The 22,389-nt window shown below is 37.5% G+C and overlaps 1 protein-coding gene across 5 annotated transcripts in view; it reads left to right on the top strand.

Moving 5' to 3' along the window:
- The window catches only part of RASSF8 (Ras association domain family member 8), a 129,780-nt gene that overhangs the window by 98,316 nt on the left and 9,075 nt on the right, over positions 1–22,389 (top strand). For 3 of the 5 annotated variants that reach the window (XM_004325794.4, XM_073788947.1, XM_073788948.1), the window contains exon 2: positions 12,897–13,102. The exons of the other annotated variants lie outside the window; for them this stretch is intronic. In XM_004325794.4, coding sequence (XP_004325842.1) covers positions 13,000–13,102 — 103 coding nt within the window. In that variant the 5' untranslated portion in view covers positions 12,897–12,999. The remainder of the gene's footprint in view (positions 1–12,896; positions 13,103–22,389) is intronic. 5 annotated transcript variants of the gene reach the window in all.

The raw sequence follows: 22,389 nt of genomic DNA, 5'->3' as shown, positions 1-22,389 counted from the left end.
AGCTGACTCAGGGTTGCTACCACTAGAGAGATTTTGACCATCATGAATTGGCTTACAGTGAGGGCTGTAGGGGCTTTTGGAGGCCCTGACCTACACTGAATTGTTCATTTTTATGTATTGGTCTTGGTTCATTTCCATCACTTTTATGACATCCCTTCAGACCCACCGAGTGGCCATAGTCTCATGCCACCCTCCCCGGCCTCTCCATGTCTTGTTCTCCTGTGACCCTTTTCAAGGTATGAATTTCCAGGTTAAATTCCCAAGCAAAACACTTCCTTTATCAGTGTTCTGTCAGCCAGAACTCAAAGAAGAATTCAGTCTAATAAACATGTCCTTGTATTTCCATGGGGTATCAGAATGATTTTACAAATGGTAACCATTTTGAAGGGACTAGGGAATAAATGACTTTTTAGTGGTGTCAGTTAGTATTAGATTAGTAAAAGGAATTATTTCGAATAAGAACTTGCTTTTGAGATTAGCTTTGGTTACTGGAAATATATCTCTCTATTCTCTAAAATGGGTAAATGTAAAGATTTTGCTTTTTCTTAAGTTATAATTATTACATAGAAATCCTGTATTTCTGCTCAGAGCTTTAATTGGCAGGTCAAAATTTACTCAGATTGTTAGTTCAGAAATAAGTACTGTCCTGACGAAGTACTGTACTCCCAAAAGGTTTTTGATACTGCTCTGTGACCTGTTAGTTTACACCTCTGGGTATGGAAGAAGCCTCCATTTCAAAATCATAGTATAGGTTTAACATTATATGTGATTTGGAAAAATATAATTGTCCATAAGGTATCTGGAGATGAGCTTTGAATAAGAAACTCACCTGAAAATAATGGCTCTTCTAACACCAAATTTGATGCTAAATAAAAAAACTAAAGTTACTAGTTATATTTATTTTAAAAGTTTATTTTTGGGGCTTCCCTGGTGGCGCAGTGGTTGAGAGTCCGCCTGCAGATGCAGGGGACACGGGTTCGTGCCCCAGTCTGGAAAGATCCCACGTGCCACGGAGCGGCTGGGCCCGTGAGCCATGGCCGCTGAGCCTGCGCGTCCGGAGCCTGTGCTCCGCAACGGGAGAGGCCACAACAGTGAGAGGCCCGCGTACCGCAAAAACAAACAAACAAACAAAAAAAAGATGGTTCTTAGTAGAAGGATCAATATTTTCATATCAATAACTTTAACTTGATTTGTATCATGTTTATACCAGATGCAATTGAAATTTTTTAATATGGGTGCTAATCCCAATTATCATTTCTAATCTCCATTTAAAAACTTTGAGAGTGTTGGCTAAGATTGGCTAACATCCATCCAGTGACCTTGATCGAATGATAAAATTTGGCTAGACCTCAGCCAAGGTCTAGTGTCATAATCTAAAATGTCTTTATTTTCAGGTGCTCTTACTAAAATAAAAATAATGTTTCCAAAATGTCGCTTTTCTATTGATTTTTTCCTTCAGGAAAAGAAGTTTCTAATTTTTGAAAGTTATAATTTTTACTTCCATACACAGAACAAACTTTTATTGAATTTACACTTTGAGCCAAGCCCCGCACTAGGTACATTTTTTTTAAAGGCATTCTATTTCTCACACATGCCACTTGAAAAGTTATGCATCTTAAGTAATAGACTCAGGATTTGAACCTTGGTAAATGCTATCTCCACTAAATCAGTGGTCCCTTGGAAAAAATGGCTTATTCCAGGAAGTAGTTTTTAATGGTGTGAACTTAAAGAAAATGCCGGAAATCTCTAAGAAGCTTTGCTTAATATTAAAGGCAAGAGTTAAAAATTAACACAAATATGCAAGCATATTTTATTTAGGCCTCTGTAAAATAAATGTGGACATAATTTTCCAAGACTGGAGGAATAATTTGTTGGCACTGAAAAATGAATCTGACCATGAGACACTCATTTTGCTGGCATGAGCATTTATTTATCATAGGTTCTCTGAATTAAAACTGTAGTTTCTTAGCACGATTTAGTTGTTTTGCCTCTTCTCTTTCTCCTGGAATGGCAAGTTTATACCTACTGTCTGATTGTTGTTTATTAATAGAAATAAATTTCCAGGAGGTGATAGATGAGTTTTCTTAGTATAATTTAGGACATTTTAAGAACACTTATTTAGGTACAATGAATCCTTTTGGAGAAGCCTGCCTTACTCATTCCTTAGTTTCTTTATTCACCCCAGTTTTGAATATATGCCCCCACATTACAAGGTTCGAGACCTTGGGAGAGTTACTTATTTAAGCTCTCTGAGACTCACTTTTCTCACCTTTAAAATGAGGCCAGTGATACCTAACTCACTGAATTGTGCTGTGAGGAATAAATGAGACACGATACACTGTGCTTGGCAGGTGGTCGGTGTTCATGCCACTCCTCACCATGGTTTTGGAGTGGTCATGTGCACATGTAATATTTGGGAAATGTTAGATCGTTGCATGTGTTTGAATGCTGTGATCTGAGGATGATGAGTGATAGAGGAAAGAGCATGGGTGTATTGGATTTAATAGTTAATAATGCACATACTGCTTAGCTTTGAGAACTTCTAAAAACATACTATTAAAGAAAAATCCTATGATTTAGACAGGTCCCTGAAAAGAAAAATATAAAACCCATTTTTAGAAGGGATGGCTTCATCCTGGCAATGAAGACTTTTTGTATAAGCAAAAGAGAAAGCTAGGGTTCTATTAAATATTCTGATTTGTTCTGTATTGTTCCTGCAAGTAAAACTTCAAACAGGGTAGCCATCACTACTTCTCAGTGCCTCAAATTACATTAAAGGGCTGGTAGAAATCTTATTTTTACATATAGGCAAATTTTCTAAAAGTTAGACGTTTGCATCCTATAGTATAAAATATATTTTATAGGCATTGTTCCCCCTTCCACTCCCCACCCGCCATGCTAAGTCACTGAGTAAGTTTAACAGAGTCTGACCAGTTTCTCTACCCTGGGGTATCAGAACCTTTATCTTGCTGCGCATTGTCTCCCAGAGATGACATGTTACGAAATGTTTCTCAAAATTGTTGGACTGGGGAACCTTATTTCCCCATGGTACATCTCTCAGGACTGCTGTTCTCAAGAATTCATTTTGGGAGGCTCTTATTTTTATTACTAAGGTCATCTTCCTTAGCACCGCTTTTGACATTGTGTACCTTTTTTGGAACAACCGATTTCTGTGACACCATTTGCAGAACTGCATTATAGCAAAATAATGGTCTTGATAAAAGCAACTTACTTTTAACTGCGTTTCCAAAATACAGAACAAGAGTGTCAAACATGCATAACCTGAACATTGCAGTTCAGGGGCAGGTAACTTATGCCTGGCGTCTGAGGCAGTTTTCCAAAAACCGTTACCTGTATCTGCCAAATTCTGGTTTCTCTTGCCTCTTTTTTTCCTAATGTGTTTTCACTCTCTCTCTTCTCCTCTCACGTTGTGCTTCATCCTGTCACACTCTCCAGGTTGTTTTTCATCTTCAGTTCCTTTCCCATTTCTACAGGCAGGCAGCAGGTACCCATAGACATTTTTTTCCTTACATCAGTAATATTTAAACATTAAAAACTTAATAGGGGCTTCCCTGGTGGCGCAGTGGTTGAGAGTCCGCCTGCCGATGCAGGGGACACGGATTCGTGCCCTGGTCCGGGAAGATCCCACAAGCCGCGGAGCAGCTGGGCCCGTGAGCCATGGCCGGTGAGCCTGCGCGTCTGGAGCCTGTGCTCCGCAACGGGAGAGGCCACAACAGTGAGGGGCCCACGTACCGCAAAAAAAAAAAAAAAAAAAAAATGTGATGGTATACTAAAACCTTAATGGAACTTAATAATGAGCCTCATAAGTTCCTTTGAAATAATATAGGTTTCTTGGGGGGTGGGGAGAACTTTTAATGAGATCTGCTGTCTTTCGTGTTAGGTTTCCCAAGTTTAATATCTTTTTTAAAATAATGCTGTTTACTTTTTTATTTTAATTTTTTAAATTTTTGTACAATTTTAAAGGTTACTTTCCATCCACAGTTATTATAAAATATTGGCTATATTCCCCATGTTGTACAACACATCCTTGAGCCTATCTTACACTCCATAGTTTGTACTGACCAGTCCCCTATTCCCATATTGCCCCCCAGCAACTGGTAACCACTAGTTTGTTCTCTGTATCTGTGACTCTCCTTTTTTGTTATATTCACTCGTTTATTGTATTTTTTAGATTCCACATATAAGTGATATCATATAGTATTTGTCTTTCTCTGACTTATTTCACTTAGCACAATACCCTCCAAGTCCATCCATGTTGCTGCAAATGCAAGACGTTCGTCATTTTTTATGGCTGGGTAGTAGTCCACTGGATATGTATACCACATCTTCTTTATCCATTATCTGTTGATAGACACTTAGGTTGCTTCCATATCTTGGCTACTGTAAATAATGCTGCTATGAATATTGGGGTGCATGTATCTTTTCGAATTAGCGTTTTTGGTTTTTTTGGATGTATACCCGGAAGTGGAATTGCTGGGTCATATGGTAGTTCTATTTTTGGTTTTTTTGAGAAACCTCCATACGGTTTTCCACAGTGGCTGCACCAGTTTACATTCCTACTAACAGTGTAGGAGGGTTCCCTTTTCTCCACGTCCTCGCCAACAATTTGTTACTTATGTTCCTTTTGATGATAGCCATTCTGACAGGTGTGAGGTGATATCTCACTGTGGTTTTGGTTTGCATTTCCCTGATGATTAGTGATGTTGAGCATCTTTTCATGGGCCTATTGGCCATCTGCATTTCCTCTTTGGAAGAATGTCTGTTCAGTTCTTCTGCCCATTTTTTAATTGGGTGGTTTGTTTTTTTGATGTTGAGTTGTATGAGCTATTTATATATGTTGGATATTAATCCTTTATGTCATATCATTTGCAAATATTTTCTCCCATTCAGTAAGTTGTCTTTGTCAGTGGTTTCCTTTGCTGTGCGAAAGCTTTTAAGTTGAAAGGTCCAAGTTTAATCTTTTAATGAAACATAAGGGACTATGTATTAAATAAATTTTAATTCAGCTTTAAAAATTCAGCTGCTTTTCCTTTTAATAAAATAATTTAATTTTAATATATTAATTTAACACAATATATTAATGTTTGACCGTTTTTTCATCTTAACTTATCCCAAGGAAGAATAATACATATTCTATTTTTAGTAAATAGAGTGCCTAGCACTTATTTTAAGTCAGAACTCTTATGTTAAGTCAGAACTCTTATGTTAAGTCAGAACTCTTATTTTAAGTCAGAAGTCTTATGTTTCCTTTCCTTAAATGTTCTCTAAATGTATTAGGGACAGTAGCACATAAACCTCTTATTTGACACTTGGAGTGCACACCAGCCTATATAATGCTCAAAGAACCTAGCAGTAAAGGAACTTTTTAAGCTTTGTTTACTGGATTTCTTACATTTCCTCGGCCTTGGAGCCCTTTTTCCCCAGAAATTTAACATCTTACAGATTTCCTAACTGAGGAACACAGTTTGGGAATCAGCTTGCTGGGGGCAGATGGTCCTTCCTCTGGGCATAAAGGGGGTTAGTGAAGCCACCTTGGCGCTGCAGTGGAAGCAGAGAGAGCTGAAGCGGCACTCTGGGAAATTACAGTGTGACAAAAAGGTTTCTTTTAAGACTTATTTATTATTTATTTGTTTTATTTATTTTTGGCTGCGTCAGGTCTTAGTTGCGGCACGTGGGGTCTTTCGTTGTGGCGTTGGAGCTTCTCTCTAGCTGTGATGTGTGGGTTCCAGAGTGTGTGGGCTCTGTAGTTTGCAGCATGCAGGCTCTCTAGTTGAGGCGCGTGGGCTCAGTAGTTGTGGCACGTGGGCTTAGTTGCCCCACAGCATGCGGGATCTTAGTTCCCCAACCAGGGATCGAACCTGCGTCCCCTGCATTGCAAGGTAGATTCTTTACCACTGGGCCATCAGGGAAGTCCCAACAAAAAGTGTTTTTGTACCATCCCTAGAAAAAGTAATTAGGTTTATTCTCATTCATCTCACATGTGTTCTGACTCATCTACCCAGGTGACCAGGTACCCTCAAACTGTCTTAGGTCCTTTAACAGAATGTAAAAGGACTAAGTTACTATTTGTAGTAAATACTATTTTATAGGAAAAGTTCGTATTGTTTTTTAAATAAGTTTTTAAATGATCAATTAATCCTGAAATGGCCGTGCCATTGTAAACCATTAAATTTAAATGTTTTCTTTAATTAAATCAATGTTTATTACATCTCATAAACTTTTAACATTCTTTTTTAAAAACAGCAAAGAAATAGGAAGATCACAGGACAATGGGCAAACAAATCATAGATTGATTAAAGATTTATTAACACAGGAAGTGTTGAGATTTTAAAAACCCACAGAAAAAAGAATTGTGTGTAATTGATTTTTAGTAGGCTAATAATAACATTCTAATCAATAGAAAAAAATCAAGACATATTGTTTGACCATATGAGAATGCAGAATTTTCTGCTTCACCTATAATGCAGCTAAACAAAATATTAAACACTGGGGAAACACAACAAGTAAAAAAAAAGTTTACATTATTAGAATAACTCTTAAATTGAAGACAGTTAGAAAATGAGTATTTGCAGTGCTGGACACCCTATGCCAAACAACAAGCAAGACAGGAACACAACCCCATCCATTAGCAGAGAGGCTGCCTAAAATCATAATAAGGCCACAGATACCCCAAAACACACCACCAGACGTGGACCTGCCCACCAGAAAGACAAGATCCAGCCTCATCCACCAGAGCACAGGCATTAGTCCCCTCCACAGGAAGCCTACCCAACCCACTGAATCAACCTTAGCCACTGGGGACAGACACCAAAACAATGGGAACTACGAACCTGCAACGGTAACCTCCTCCTGCTAAAAGGAGACCCCAGACACCATAAAGTGAGATGAATGGGAAGACAGAGAAACACACAGCAGATGATGGAGCAAGGCAAAAACCCACCAGACCTAACAAATGAAGAGGAAATAGGCAGTCTACCTGAAAAAGAATTCAGAATAATGATAGTAAAGATGATCCAAATCTTGGAAACAGAATGGAGAAACTACAAGAAACGTTTAACGAGGACCTAGAAGAACTAAAGAGCAAACAAACAGTGATGACAACACAATAAATGAAATTAAAAATACTCTACAAGGGATCAATAGCAGAATGACTGAGGCAGAAAACCGGATAAGTGACCTGGAAGATAAAATAGTGGAAATAACTACTGCAGAGCAGAATAAAGAAAAAACAATGAAAAGAATTGAGAACAGTCTCAGAGACCTCTGGGACAACATTAAACACACCAACATTCGAATTATAAGTGTCCTGGAAGAAGAAGAGAAAAAGAAAGGGACTGAGAAAATATTTGAAGAGATTATAGTTGAAAACTTCCCTAATATGGGAAAGGAAATAGTTAAACCAGTTCAGGAAGCAAAGAGAGTCCCATATAGGATAAATCCAAGGAGAAACACGCCAAGACACATATTAATCAAACTGTCAAAAATTAAATACAAAGAAAAAATATTAAAAGCAACAAGGGAAAAATAACACACAAGGGAATCCCTATAAGGTTAACAGCTGATCCTTCAGCAGAAACTCTGCAAGCCAGAAGGGACTGGCAGGACATATTTAAAGTAATGAAGGAGAAAAATCTACAACCAAGATTACTCTACTCAGCAATGATCTCATTCAGATTTGACGGAGAAATTAAAACCTTTACAGACAAGCAAAAGCTAAGAGAATTCAGCACCACCAAACCAGCTTTACAACAAATGCTAAAGGAACTTCTCTAGGAAGGAAACACAAGAGAAGGAAAAGACCTACAATAACGAACCCAAACAATTAAGAAGATGGTAATGGGAACATACATATTGATAACTACCTTAAAGGTAAATGGATTAAATGCTGCAAACAAAAGACATAGACTGGCTGAATGGATACAAACACAAAATCCATATATATGCTGTATACAAGAGACCCACTTCAGACCTAGGGACACATACAGACTGAAAGTGAGGGGATGGAAAAAGATATTCCATGCAAATGGAAATCAGAAGAAAGCTGGAGTAGCAATTCTCATATCAGATAAAATAGACTTTAAAACAAAGACTATTACAAGAGACAAAGAAGGACACTACATATGATCAAGGGATCAATCCACGAAGAAGATATAACAATTGTAAATATGTATGTACCCCACACAGGAGCACCTCAATACATAAGGCAAATACCAACAGCCATAAAAGGGGAAATAGACAGTAAAACAACCATAGTAGGGGACTTTAATACCCCACTTTCACCAATGGACAGATGATCCAAAATGAAAATAAATAAGGAAACACAAGCATTAAATGATACATTAAACAAGATGGACTTAATGGATATTTATAGGACATTCCATCCAAAAACAACAGAATACACTTTCTTCTCAAGTGTTCATGGAACATTCTCCAGGAAAGATCATATCTTGGGTCACAAATCAAGCCTTGGTAAATTTAAGAAAATTGAAATCGTATCAAGTATCTTTTCCGACCACAACGCAGTGAGACTAGATATCAGTTACAGGAAAAAATCTGTAAAAAATACAAACATATAGAGGCTAAACAATACACTGCTTAATAACCAAGAGATCACTGAAGAAATCAAAGAAGAAATCAAAAAATACTTAGAAACAAATGACAATGAAAACACAACAACCCAAAACCTATAGGATGCAGCAAAAGCAGTTCTAAGAGGGAAGTTTATAGCAATACAATCCTACCTTAAGAAACAGGAAACATCTCAAATCAACGACCTAACCTTACACCTAAAGTAATTAGAGAAAGAATAACAAAAAAAAAACCCCAAAGTTAGCAGAAGGAAACAAATCATAAAGATCAGATCAGAAGAAATGAAAAAGAAATGAAGGAAACGATAGCAAAGATCAGTAAAACCAAAAGGTGGTTCTTTGAGAAGATAAACAAAATTGATAAACCATTAACCAGACTCATCAAGAAAAAAAGAGAGAAGACTCAAATCAATATAATTAGAAATGAAAAAGGAGAAGTAACAACTGACACTGCAGAAATACAAAGGATCATGAGAGATTACTACAAGCAACTCTATGCCAATAAAATGGACAACCTGAAAGAAATCGACAAATGCTTAGAAATGCAAACCTTCCGAGACTGAACCAGGAAGAAATAGAAAATATGAACAGACCAATCACAAGCATTGAAATTGAGACTGTGATTAAAAATCTTCCAACAAACAAAAGCCCAGGACCAGATGGCTTCACAGGCAAATTCTATCAAACATTTAGAGAACAGCTAACACCTATCCTTCTCAAACTCTTCCAAAGTATAGCAGAGGGAGGAACACTCCGACACTCATTCTACAAGGCCACCATCACCCTGATACCAAAACCAGACAAAGATGTCACAAAGAAAGAAAATTACAGGCCAATATCACTGATGAACATAGATGCAAAAATTCTCAACAAAATACTAGCAAACAGGATCCAAGAGCACATTAAAAGGATCATACACCATGATCAAGTGGGGTTTATCCCAGGAATGCAAGGATTCTTCAATATACGCAAATCAATCAATGTGATACACCATATTAACAAACCAAAGGAGAAAAACCATATGATCATCTCAGCAGATGTAGAGAAACCTTTCGACAAAATTCAACACCCATTTATGATAAAAACCCTCCAGAAAGTAGGCATAGAGGGGACTTTCCTCAACATAATAAAGGCCATATATGACAAACCCACAGCCAACATTGTCCTCAATGGTGAAAAACTGAAACCATTTCCACTAAGATCAAGAATGAGGCAAGGTTGCCCTCTCTCACCACTATTATTCAACATAGTTTTAGAAGTTTTAGCCACAGCAGCCAGAGAAGAAAAAGAAATAAAAGGAATCCAAATCGGAAAAGAAGAGTAAAGCTGTCACTATTTGCAGATGACATGATACTATACATAGAGAATCCTAAAGATGCTACCCGAAAACTACTAGAGCTAATCAATGAATTCAGTAAAGTTTCAGGATACAAAATTAATGCACAAAAATCCCTTGCATTCCTATACACTAATGATGAAAAATCTGATAGTGAAATTACGAAAACACTCCCATTTACCATTGCAACAAAAAGAATAAAAGGTAGGAATAAACCTACCTAAGGAGACAAAAGACCTGTATGCAGAAAATTATAAGACACTGATGAAAGAAATTAAAGATGATACAAATAGATGGAGAGATATACCATGTTCTTGGATTGGAAGAATCAACACTGCGAAAATGACTCTACTACCCAAAGCAATCTACAGATTCAATGCAATCCGTATCCAACTACCACTGGTATTTTTCACAGAACTAGAACAAAAAATTTCACAATTTGTATGGAAACACAAAAGACCCCGAATAGCCAAAGCAATCTTGAGAATGAAAAACGGAGCTGGAGGAATCAGGCTCCCTGACTTCAGACTATACTACAAAGCTATAGTAATCAAGACAGTATGGTACTGGCCCAAAAACAGAAATATAGATCAATGGAACAGGATAGAAAGCCCAGAGATAAATCCACGCACATATGGTCACCTTATCTTTGATAAAGGATGCAAGATTATACAATGGAGAAAAGACAGCCTCTTCAATAAGTGGTGCTGGGAAAACTGGACAGCTACATGTAAAAGAATGAAATTCGAATACTCCCTAACATCATACACAAAAATAAACTCAAAATGGATTAAAGACCTAAATGTAAGGCCAAACACTATAAAACTCTTAGAGGAAAACATGGGCAGAACCCTCTGTGACATAAATCACAGCAAGATCCTTTTTGATGTATCTCCTAAAGAAATGGAAATAAAAACAAAAGTAAAAAAATGGGACCTAATGAAACTTAAAAGCTTTTCTACAGCCAAGGAAACCATAAGCAAGACAAAACGACACCCCTCAGAATGGGAGAAAATATTTGCAAAGGAAGCAACTGACAAAGGATTAATCTCCAAAATTTACAAGCAGCTCATGCAGCTCAATATCAAAAGAACAAACAACCCAGTCCAAAAATGGGCAGAAGACCTAAATAGACATTTCTCCAAAGAAGATATACAGATTGCCTACAGATACATGAAAGAATGCTCAACATCATTAATCATTAGAGGAATGCAAATCAAAACTACAATGAGGGGGCTTCCCTGGTGGCACAGTGGTTCAGAGTCCGCCTGCCGATGCAGGGGACACAGGTTCATGCCCCGGTCCGGGAAGATCCCACATGCCATGGAGCGACTAGGCCCGTGAGCCATGGCCACTGAGCCTGCGCGTCTGGAGCCTGTGCTCCGCAACGGGAGAGGCCACAACAGTGAGAGACCTGTGTATCGCAAAAAAAAAAAAAAAAAAAAACTACAATGAGATATCATCTCACACCGGTCAGAATGGCCATCATCAAAAAATCTACAAACGATAAATGCTGGAGGGGGTGTGGAATAAAGGGAACCCTCTTGCACTGTTGGTGGGCATGTAAATTGATACAGCCACTGTGGGGAACAGTAAGTATGGAGGTTCCTTCAAAAACTAAAAATAGAACTACCGTAGGACCCACCAGTCCCTTTACTGGGCATATACCCTGAGAAAACCATAATTCAAAAAGAGTCATGTACCAAAATGTTCATTGCAGCTCTTATTACAATAGCCAGGAGATGGAAGCAACCTAGGTGTCCATCGACAGATGAATGGATAAAGAAGATGTGGCACATATATACAATGGAATATTACTTAGCCATAAACAGAAACGAAACTGGTTATTTGTAGTGAGGTGGATGGACCTAGAGTCTGTCATACAGAGTGAAGTAAGTCAGAAAGAGAAAAACAAACACTGTATGCTAACACATATATGGAATCTAAAAAAAAAAAAAAAATGGTCATGAAGAACCTAGGGGCAAGATGGGAATAAAGACGCAGACCTACTAGAGAATGGACTTGACAATATGGGGAGGGGAAAGGGTAAGCTGAGACAAAGTGAGAGAGTGGCATGGACATATATACACTACCAAATGTAAAATAGATAGCTAGTGGGAAGCAGCCGCATAGCACAGGGAGATCAGCTCGGTGCTTTGTGACCATCTAGAGGGGTGGGATAGGGAAGGTGAGAGGGAGGGAGACACAAGAGGGAAGATATATGGAGACATATGTATATGTATAACTGATTCACTTTGTTATAAAGCAGAAACTAACACACCATTGTAAAGCAATTATACTCCAATAAAGATGTTTTAAAAAAAAAAGTTTAAGACAATTATCAAACTCCAGTTAAATAAATGGGTAGAGGACAAGCAGATCATAGATGGGGAAGTTGTTAGCCAACGAAGGAATTAATATCCTTCAGCTAATATTTTCTGCACACCTATGCCTTATGCTGCACTTGGTGTTGAAGTTTCAGTGGTGTAGACAACACTCTCGGTCCCTTGGCCAAGAGTGTGAGGCAAGGGACACAGGGAACAAACAGATGGTGACAAGGCTGCGGAAACTGGTTCAATTGTTTTTGATTCCTAAAATGACAAAAAAACTTTTCTTTTTTTTAACCTCAGAAATTATCCTAATGAAGTAATTTTTGTAATAAATTAGTTTGTATGTTGAGCAATAGGGCTTGGTCAAGTAAATAAGATTTCTTTGGTCAATGGAGAGTGACTTTATGATTAATATTCTAATCGTGGAAATAGTACCATGAGGTGTCATGATTGGTGGCCATGGTTGTAGTCACACTTCTAAGTTCAGTTCTGTGAATAAGTAAGCCCATGGTCATTAATGGTAGTAGGACTATGATATATTAAAATTTGTTTTGGTAACATTTACTTACTAGGAGAAATGGTAAGATTTGTTTTATTAAAGATGTTTTTTCCTCTTTTTAGCTGACTACACAGACTCTGCCTTTTCCGTGTTTTCGTGGCCAGAGACATGACCTGACGCCTTGATGACCAGTCTCAGGGCCCTCTGGTGACTGGCTGGGGCACCATGGAACTTAAAGTATGGGTGGACGGAGTTCAGAGGATTGTTTGTGGGGTCACCGAAGTCACAACTTGCCAGGAAGTTGTCATAGCGTTAGCTCAAGCGATAGGTAAGTGAACTCTCGGGGTGTCTGAGATAAAGTAGGTTGATGCTTATGCTTCCTGTTGTTTTTGTTTGTTTTAAATATAGATGTCCTGTGGTTTCTGTTCATTTGGTTCCATAATACATCTCTCAGGCACACTTTTACTTATTACTGTCCCCTGCCTCCAGCTTAGGTCAGTCTGTGAAGATACTTGTTCTCTGCCTCACCGAGAGTTTACTGATCTTGAGTCTAGAGTCTGCACTGTCTTCTCCTCACCTGTTGTGATCGTAAACAATGATTTCTGGGACTAAAAAGGTTTTCTTGAGCCAAAACATGGATTTCAAGTTCCCAGACTCTTCATTAGGCAAAATCCGATTTTTTATTCTGAATACTTGCAGAAAAGAAATTTGCAACAAATTAAATGACATGGTTCTTCCTTAGAAAGATAATGTGTACTTTTTAAATCTTACAGAGTGAAGATGAAGTAGTCAAATCCGTGCTTATCGGCTCCATCTTATTCACTTACCCCGTTGCAACTTTTCTTCTTATTTACTCTCAGTTTATCTTTACGATATTTTATGCATGTTTTTTAGTTGCCATAATTCCATTTGGAACATGATGAGGGCATAAACACCTACATCAGTAAAGCCAGTAATGTGGGCTAAAGTTTGTATTTGCATCTTAAATCCATCACTTAGCAAACATGTGGAGTTGACCCTTGAACAGCACAAGTTTTAACTGCCAGGGTCCACTTATATGGGGCTTTTTTTCCCAATAGTAAATCCTCCAGTACTGCACGATTCAAGGTTACTTGAATCCACGAGGAACTGCAGATAGAGAAGGCTGGCTGACTGTAAGTTATGTGCAGATTTTCAACTGTGTGGAGAGTTCGCGCCCCTAATGCCTGCATTGTTCAAGGGTCAACTGTATTGAGAATGAAACTGTGTGTTCACCATGCTAGGTGCTCAGTGCCTCTTTGTCTTTGAGCTCCTTATCAAAAGTTTGTTTTTATATAGTGCTAGTTTATATTGGAAGCGTGTCAGGTTAGCTCAGGATGGAGACAAGTCACTGTCACGATGGCACCTTAGCATTTTGTAGAGGTGGTTGTGCCCCTGCAGTGTGGCAAGTGCACTGTTTGAAGTTGGCAATAGCCCTATACAAAGACAGAGGCTTTGTTTTAATACTAACATCTTTTGATTTTTCCTGAAATACTATATAGCACACTCATATATTAAAACAATGCTGAGAATCCTAGGCTTTCACATCCCATGAAATTTTCTTGCGTTTGGCACTAGTAGTATATTTGTGGACTTAAGTTTAATTATTAAAGAGGAGGAAATTAAGGCATTTAATTGTATTTCATATTCTTTGCAACCAACTTATTTAGTCATTGCCCCTTTTGAAAGCCTCACATAATTTATTTGAATTAAAATATCAAGCATTGTTGGGTTTTTTCTGCTTAGTGAAAACTAAAATTAGCAAGTGTCAAATCTAAGTTTCTTTGTTATATTTGAGAATCAAGCCATGGACAGTGGTTAAAAAAAACGAGTAGTTTTTAGAAAAGTCAAGGTAGTTGAAGAGTACAGTAAGCTGCATCTGTCCATATGGTAACCATGTTCTCTACAGAGAATTTCAAGGAGAAACTGTCCAGATGTACCAGGTGTGTGTTTATCCGTTTGGACTAAGGAGTGTACTTCTTTGTGGCCAAGCTATTGATAAAAAGAAGCTTTAACTGAACCTACTCCCCCCACCCCATATTTGCTTTCTCAATAACTCAGTCCAGAACTGCTTTGAAAAGTTGACAACTTGAGTACAGATGCTTTACGATACTTCTCCAAACCTGGCTAAACAACTCTCTTGCTGAATCATAAATACTTCATTGAATTCAGAATTCTCCTGAGACATGATTCAACTGGCAGCCAGCGAGCACTGTTGATCCTTGCTTCTGTTGTGCCATAGAATTTTCTCAGCCTCAGATTCAGTATGCTGCTCACTTAAGTACGTATCTCCATTGTCACGAAAGTTATTGGTGTTCCGAGTCTAAACACGAAATGAAAATGTTACAGTATTTTGACCTTATTTATACTGTAAGAAATAATAGAGGGTTTATTATTTAGGGAAAATTGCTGCTGTAACAAACACCTGCAGAATCTCCGTGGCTTCACACAGTAAAAGGTTTAGTTACACTACTAGCAGCATATATGGACTGACTGAGCAAAACTGCAGATGTTCCTAAAAAATTTATAGTGATGCAACATATAGAATAGCTTCTTAAGTTAAAGTCCACATATTTGCCCATGAGGGAGGCACTGTATATATCATTAGGGATTATTGAGTTTTTCTGGGTAGCTAAAATTGCTTTCAGGAAACCATCATGATATAAAAACATGTATACGTATTGGCAGTCTGCAGATATATATGACAGCTAACATTTTCTGACTCAATGGTACTAATCACTCCAATCAAGTTAGAAAAGAGCTAAAGACAGAACATAATTTGATAAAGGATTTTGAATGTTAGTTACTAGTATAGAAGGAAATCCTTTCTCCTCTGATCTTTGACTACCTTGACAGGTTATATTTAGGTGATAGAAATAGAACATATTCCCAAATTATAAGAGACAGTAACTAAAAGTGAAACGATGATTGACACACTCAATTGGCATGAGTGCTTAAACTTCCCAGCAGAAACGCACTGTTTGGATACCGTACACCCTGGGCTTTCTGAAACATTCCCGATTTTAAATACTCGACCTTGTTTTTCCCATAAACTATCCCAGAAATGCCATTATTTCAAAATAGAGTTCAAACTACTTCTCAAATCTGTATGTGAAACAGAAAGCCTTAAACAATTCATCCGTCTCAAGTTAAGTTGAGAAAATGCATTTGCTTTTACAAAATCACAAACGAAAAATATGAAAAGAATGTACTTCTGCCCTCAAGTAGCTTAGAACTTAAAGTACAGATAACAAAAGATTAGAGAGGAATAAAAGAGGAGGAAGAAATCAAGGAGACTGAGGGAAGGGTTTTCTCATTCACACTGCTTTGTTGCCTGGTGCCATTTAAAGTGCTGAAGGTTCAGAAGTTTTCTCTGTTCACACTTCTGATGGTCTTGTCCCGTATCTCTTTCAACCGGGGCCAGACCTAGCATTTAATACAAACAAATTGATTGGGGCTGGGGCCCAAGATGGCGTGGATTGTTCCCAAAAGCCGTGTTTCATAGAGTTTGCCCCAACAAAATCAGTTTTCAAACAAACACCTTTTATGCTGATCTCTGGTTTTATTATTTGTTAATATTTCTTTCTCTTCTCTGGAAGTCTCTTCAAAGTAGGGGTCCTGCTTATTTATCCTTCTTATACCATTGCTTTGCCTAAAGTAGTAGGTACTCTACAAAACATAGTTTCTAGAACAGTGCTTCCCCATAGAACTTTCTGCAAGGATGGTAATGTTCTGTATCTGTGCCGTCCAGTACAGTAGCCACTAGCCACATGTAGCTATTACCTACCTGAAGTGTGCCTAGTGTAAATGAGGAAATGAATTTTTCATTAAAGTTTAAGTGTGGCTCGTGGCTAATAGCTGTTGTAGTGAACAGTGCAGTTCTAGAAGATGACTAACTGGTATCTCAGACTTAAAATGTCCAAACCCAAGCTTCGTGTCCCAACTGTTGCCCATCCTCAGATTTCCTCCCCCTCATCTCAACAAATGGGAACTATTGCTTTTAATTGATTAGATCTAAAACTTTTGTGTGATCTTTGGTTCTTTTCTTTCTCTAATACCTTATAACTAATCCATCAACAAATCCTCCCTGTACTATCTTCAGTATATATCCAGAATCTTGTTGCTTCTCTCCACAGCCACTCTTACGACCGTGATGTAAGCCACCATCATTTCTCACTTAGATTTTTGCAGTGGCCTTCCAACTCATTTCCCTGTATCATCCTGGTCTCCTGCAGCCTATTCTCAACAGATTTATTTTAAAGTAATACTTTGAAACTATGCATCATCATCACTCTTCTGCTCAAAACCCCTTAGTGGTTTCCGGACTCACTCAGAAAATTTTAAAGTCCATGCGATGGTCTTCGGGGCCCTAAATGAATCCCTGCTTTACCTCCAACCTCATTTCCTCCCACTCACTTTTGATTGCTTCCTCTTAAACGTGTCAGAGACAGTTCCGCCTTAGTCTTTGCACCTTTTCTTCTGTCTGCTGAGAATACTGTGCGCCCAGCGCTCTTCCAGATTCACTCCCTCGGCTCACGGCTCCTTGACCGCCTGTCCATGCACGCACGCACACATACTGCCCACCTGCCGTACTCTATTTTTCTCTATTGTTCTCCCCCCCCCGCCCCTGCGACATATTACATATAGGCCACAATCCATTATACACATTTTTGAAACCTAAAAAATTTTGAAAGCCTAAAGTTTATCATACTTAATTTGTTAGCCATACCTGGCATGGCTTGAACTCATTTGGTAGTAAAAGTTGATCTGATTCGATGTGAGGCTGAGGCTGCTTTTAATCTGTATTTATTCCATTTGGTATGAAATTGATATATTTTACTTTAGAATTTTCAACATGTTTGACTACAGACCTGCAGGATAGCACTATGCTACCTTCCTAGAATCCAAAAAATTCTGAATGTTTAGCATATCTGACCTTAAAGCTGTTGGTTAATGGACAGTAGACATACATTCTTTCCTTTGTGTGTTGTGTATTGCCTGCCACTCTTTTGTTATTGCTTATTCTCATAGCTTAAAACCATGTCTAGCTTGTAGTAGATACTCAATACCTACTTGTGAATAAATGAATGAATTTTTTTAAGTTTCTGTGAATTACAGGCTGAACTTGGTGATGTCCCATTCGTCTCTAAGATTATATGATCCTTTAGAAGATAAAGAAAATAATATATTTTATATTGTCACATTTAACTCTTAATTTCATATATAAATTATCAATTTTAGAAATTTATAAATTGGTTAATTTTGTATCTGTTTACAAGTAGTACTATCCATTGTAGACTATTTTGAAATTTAGCAAAACACAAAGAAGGTAAAAGAAGCACTCATGACCTTGCTTCCTAGAAGTAAACACTATAAGCAATGCTCTTTATGTACCTACAGATGAGTCTAAAAAGAAAAAATTCACTCTAATGCTTCATAGTTTTAAAGTCCCACTTTTCATTACTGAATTGGGAATTAAATTTTCCACATCATTTAACAGTCTCACAGCAGTCTTATGAGGAAGGCCCTGTTATGATCCCTATTTCAGAGATGATGGAACAGAGGCACAGAGATGTTTAAATAACATGCCCAAGCGCCCGTAGCTGGTAAGGAGGGTCCTGGGATTCAAACCAGTAGTCTGATTCAAGAACCCTGCTCTTAACTACTATTATACTACGTTATTTATATCCCCTATAATCTCAATGGACAACTGTTAGAAAATATAGTCACCGACTGAATTACATTGAAACAAAAACTAAAAATCCTTAGTACTAAAATATACTGCTTTTTTATAGCCAGGGTCATCTTTCACAACTTTTATATTTATAGCAGTAGTGTAGTATGTCCTCCATAATTCTGAGTATCTTCTATATTTTCCACATCCATAAAAGATTATTTTAACGAATGTGAACACATGTAATTCACAGCACGCAGCAGTCAGCATGGGTAAGATTATGCTACATTAATAATCCCCCAAACTTTGGTGGTTTATAGTGATATGTTAGCTGTTATTTTGGTTAATATTATTTATGTAAAGTAACCAGCACAAAGCCTAGCAAACAGTGGGCATATTAAATGTTAATCATTATGAAATCAATAAGTGTTTTCATTATTTTTAGTCGTAGTATATTTATAATAAAATCCTAAGTAAGTCCTAAATTAATATGCAGTAATTCTGTGATTACATGATAGTCTCATCAACACACTGGGAAAATATACTGTGAATGATTTAACTATGGGTTGAATGCACAGCTAGCTGACATGTTATACTCAAAGATATTCTTGTACCACTGTCATCATAAGATAAATACTCTATGGTAAGAGTTATCTTAATAGCTACACACAGGACTTACAGAAAGTTCATTGACAAATTTTCAGAATAGTTGTACCTCATTGGGAAATTGCTTTAAAATATATATATGTATATATATATATATATATATATACATATACATATAAAAGCATCAAAAGCATTTAACAGACTATAAAATGTTACAATGTAAGTTCTGTTACAGAGAGCAATGTTTATTGTAAGAATTCTAAGTCATTATGGAATGAATTAGTTTTGTTCACTAGATTCTGCATAAGATTCCAAAATGTTTGTAGCTCAAGGAGAAAAGTATCTATTATCAGAAAAACTGAGTGGGGTAGGATAGTTTATTCACCACAGATAAAGAATAAGTCAGGTGTTAACTGACATTACTTACAATATGTCCAGAAACAGGAGGATATGTTAGCATTAAATTCATGAGAGGTTAATGCCAGCTCTGTCATGTCCTTTTGAAGAACATAGAGTGTTCATCTTTGGGGTAAGGAGGATTTCATACTGAAGAAACGATCAAATGTCAGTTAAAACTAAAATTTCTGAAGAGCATTCATGATCAGTGTGTCTAATAGAATATATTCCCAGGGCCTGACACTATTTCTGACAAATGTTTGTTCACTGTATATTTGTTGAATACATAACAAGAAGTGACACTTTTTTTTTTTTTCCCCGCGGTACACGGGCCTCTCACTGTTGTGGCCTCTCCCGTTGCGGACGGAGCACAGGCTGTGGACGCACAGGCTCAGCGGCCATGGCTCACGGGCCCAGCCGCTCCGCGGCATGTGGGATCTTCCCGGACCGGGGCACGAACCCGTGTCCCCTGCATCGGCAGGCGGACTCTCAACCACTGCGCCACCAGGGAAGCCCCCAAGAAGTGACGCTTTTAAATGATTTTATTTTTTTGGCTCTAAGGAGAAATTTCCTAAAATTGTAAAAAAAATGGTTACAGTTTTTTAAATGGTTGAAATAAGAGCATAATGTTTCTGGTGACTCATATCTGAGTGTTCGAATTTTGGTGTATATTTCTAAAACTTCATATTACTTCACCTAAATATTCCACTTTAAGTTAGGTGAAAGTAGTCTGTTATCTCCTTTTTTTTTTAATTTGTTTTAATGTCTTTATTGGAGTATAATTGCTTTACAATAGTGTGTTAGTTTCTGCTGTATAACAAAGTGAATCAGCTATACATATACATATAACCCCATATCTCCTCCCTCTTGCGTCTCCCTCCCTCCCACCCTCCCTATCCCACCCCTCTAGGTGGTCACAAAGCACCGAGCTGATCTCCCTGTGCTATGTGGCTGCTTCCCACTAACTATCTATTGTACATATATATCAGTCGTCCAGTGAGATTCCACTGGTGCACTAAAATCTCTTTGTGATTTTCCTCATTATATGAAGTTAATGATTCTTGGGATTACACTCAATTGCTTCAGCTCTTCAGAAGTATAGTCAATATTTTATTTATCATTACAAATTGTGGCATACAGGCCTAGGTAGCCAAAACAGTTTAAACTACAAATGCCATAGATAGATAGATAGATGTATGTTCCTTTTTATTAGTCTTAGGGCTACATCAAGATAGTATGCAAGGTAGAACTAAGTGTATCCACTTAATAAACTGCAGTAAAAGGAGTTTTGCAGGAGGAATTGGAATCTGTCTAAATGAAGTATTCACGTTCTGTAGGGCCTTGCCAAGTATACGCATTCAAATTCCAATGATTGTGGAATTTAGCTCTTACATAAACGATCTAAAACCCTATTTCTGTAATAAAATCAAAGTATTAATTCATTTACTTTTTAAAAAAGCTTTTTTATATAGCTGGATGGATTTTTTTGCCTAATTGCACTAAATATGCATTATTTAACAAAAAGGAAACGCTAGCAATAAAAGCAATCCTAAATAATCTACCAAGACATTCTCACAGAGTAGCAGTACCATTAAACATTGGAAAAATAAGCTTTATATTTAATTATGACTGAATTAGAGTCCTTAAAATTTTTGATTTCACTCATATAATGTAATGATTCAGTTTTCTTTTTAAAGATGCTTCATGGCCTGGTAGGATTAGAGAGGGTTCTACTGGTCTAGTCCAACCCTTCATATTTACTGATGAGGACACAGGGTCCAGATAGCAGGAGTGAGATCTAAAAGTAGTTGATAGACAGCAGAGCCAGGAACACAAAGTGCTGTGATCTTTGAAGCAGTGTGTACATCTGGAACGAGTTTAACCTTGAAGATTTGTTGGGTGGTTTTTCTTGGTATAATTACAGTAATTTTTAACTTGAAAATCTTTAGAAACATTTTTTTATTCCAAGAAGCCAAATCCAGTGTGCTAATAAGCTTTGCATTCCCCTTGTTTGCCCAGGTATTTTGATAGTAGCAACAACTGATACTTATATAGCACTTTTCAATGTTATAAAACATGTTTATATTTTATATCTCACTTAACTCTTACAACATTGTCAGGTAAGAAAATACAAGTCTCACTCTACAGATGAAGAAACCAGAGCTGAAGGAAATTTGATAATTTGTTCAAATCACGTAAATATATGGCAGAGCCAGACCTGAAAACAGGCCTTCTGACTCCAGAGAGCCCATATTCTTTCTTTCCACTCTGTCCAGCTTTACATAGCTAGGAGTTGCTGCAAGTTGATTAAGAATTCTTTTAGTCAGATTGTTGTCGCGTCATGTCACTATTTAAAGGAGGTCTCTGGTCAGCCCTTTTGTCATGTGAATAGCAATGTGTTCAATTAATGATGGCCGCCATGTATTGAAAACCTGCTACGGGCCCTGATTCTGACTCTCAGAACCTATGAGGTACTGCCCCTCTCCCCACTCTAGAAGTGAAGTTAGGCTACTTATCCAGCAAGTAATTTACCCGAGCTTAAAACTACTAGTCTGTTTGCTTTCAAAGCTCCAACTTTTCAGCTGCACCCAAAATTCAGGTTTCCTTAAAGACGAACATACACGTATGCTTAGAGCAGTTTCACTCTTCATCTGCTACTTTGGAATAGCACATGTGGGTGTTCATAGTACATATCCAGATTTCCATTTATTGGCCCAGTAATTGAGGAAATACTACTATTGGTTCAGAAGCTCATGAAATAAAAAAGAAGACAGGGAAGTCAAATCAGTAGCTGTATATGCCAATATGATAATTGCTAGATGGCAAGGTGAGTTCTTTTTCTTTGTAATAATATTAACTACTAATGGACACTTTTTTTTAATTGAGATGTAATTGATATATAACCTTACATTAGTTTCAGA

The sequence above is a fragment of the Tursiops truncatus genome, chromosome 11 (assembly GCF_011762595.2).
Source record: "Tursiops truncatus isolate mTurTru1 chromosome 11, mTurTru1.mat.Y, whole genome shotgun sequence".
NCBI classification, from domain to species: Eukaryota; Metazoa; Chordata; class Mammalia; order Artiodactyla; family Delphinidae; genus Tursiops; species Tursiops truncatus.
This window is presented reverse-complemented; position numbering and strand designations above follow the sequence as displayed.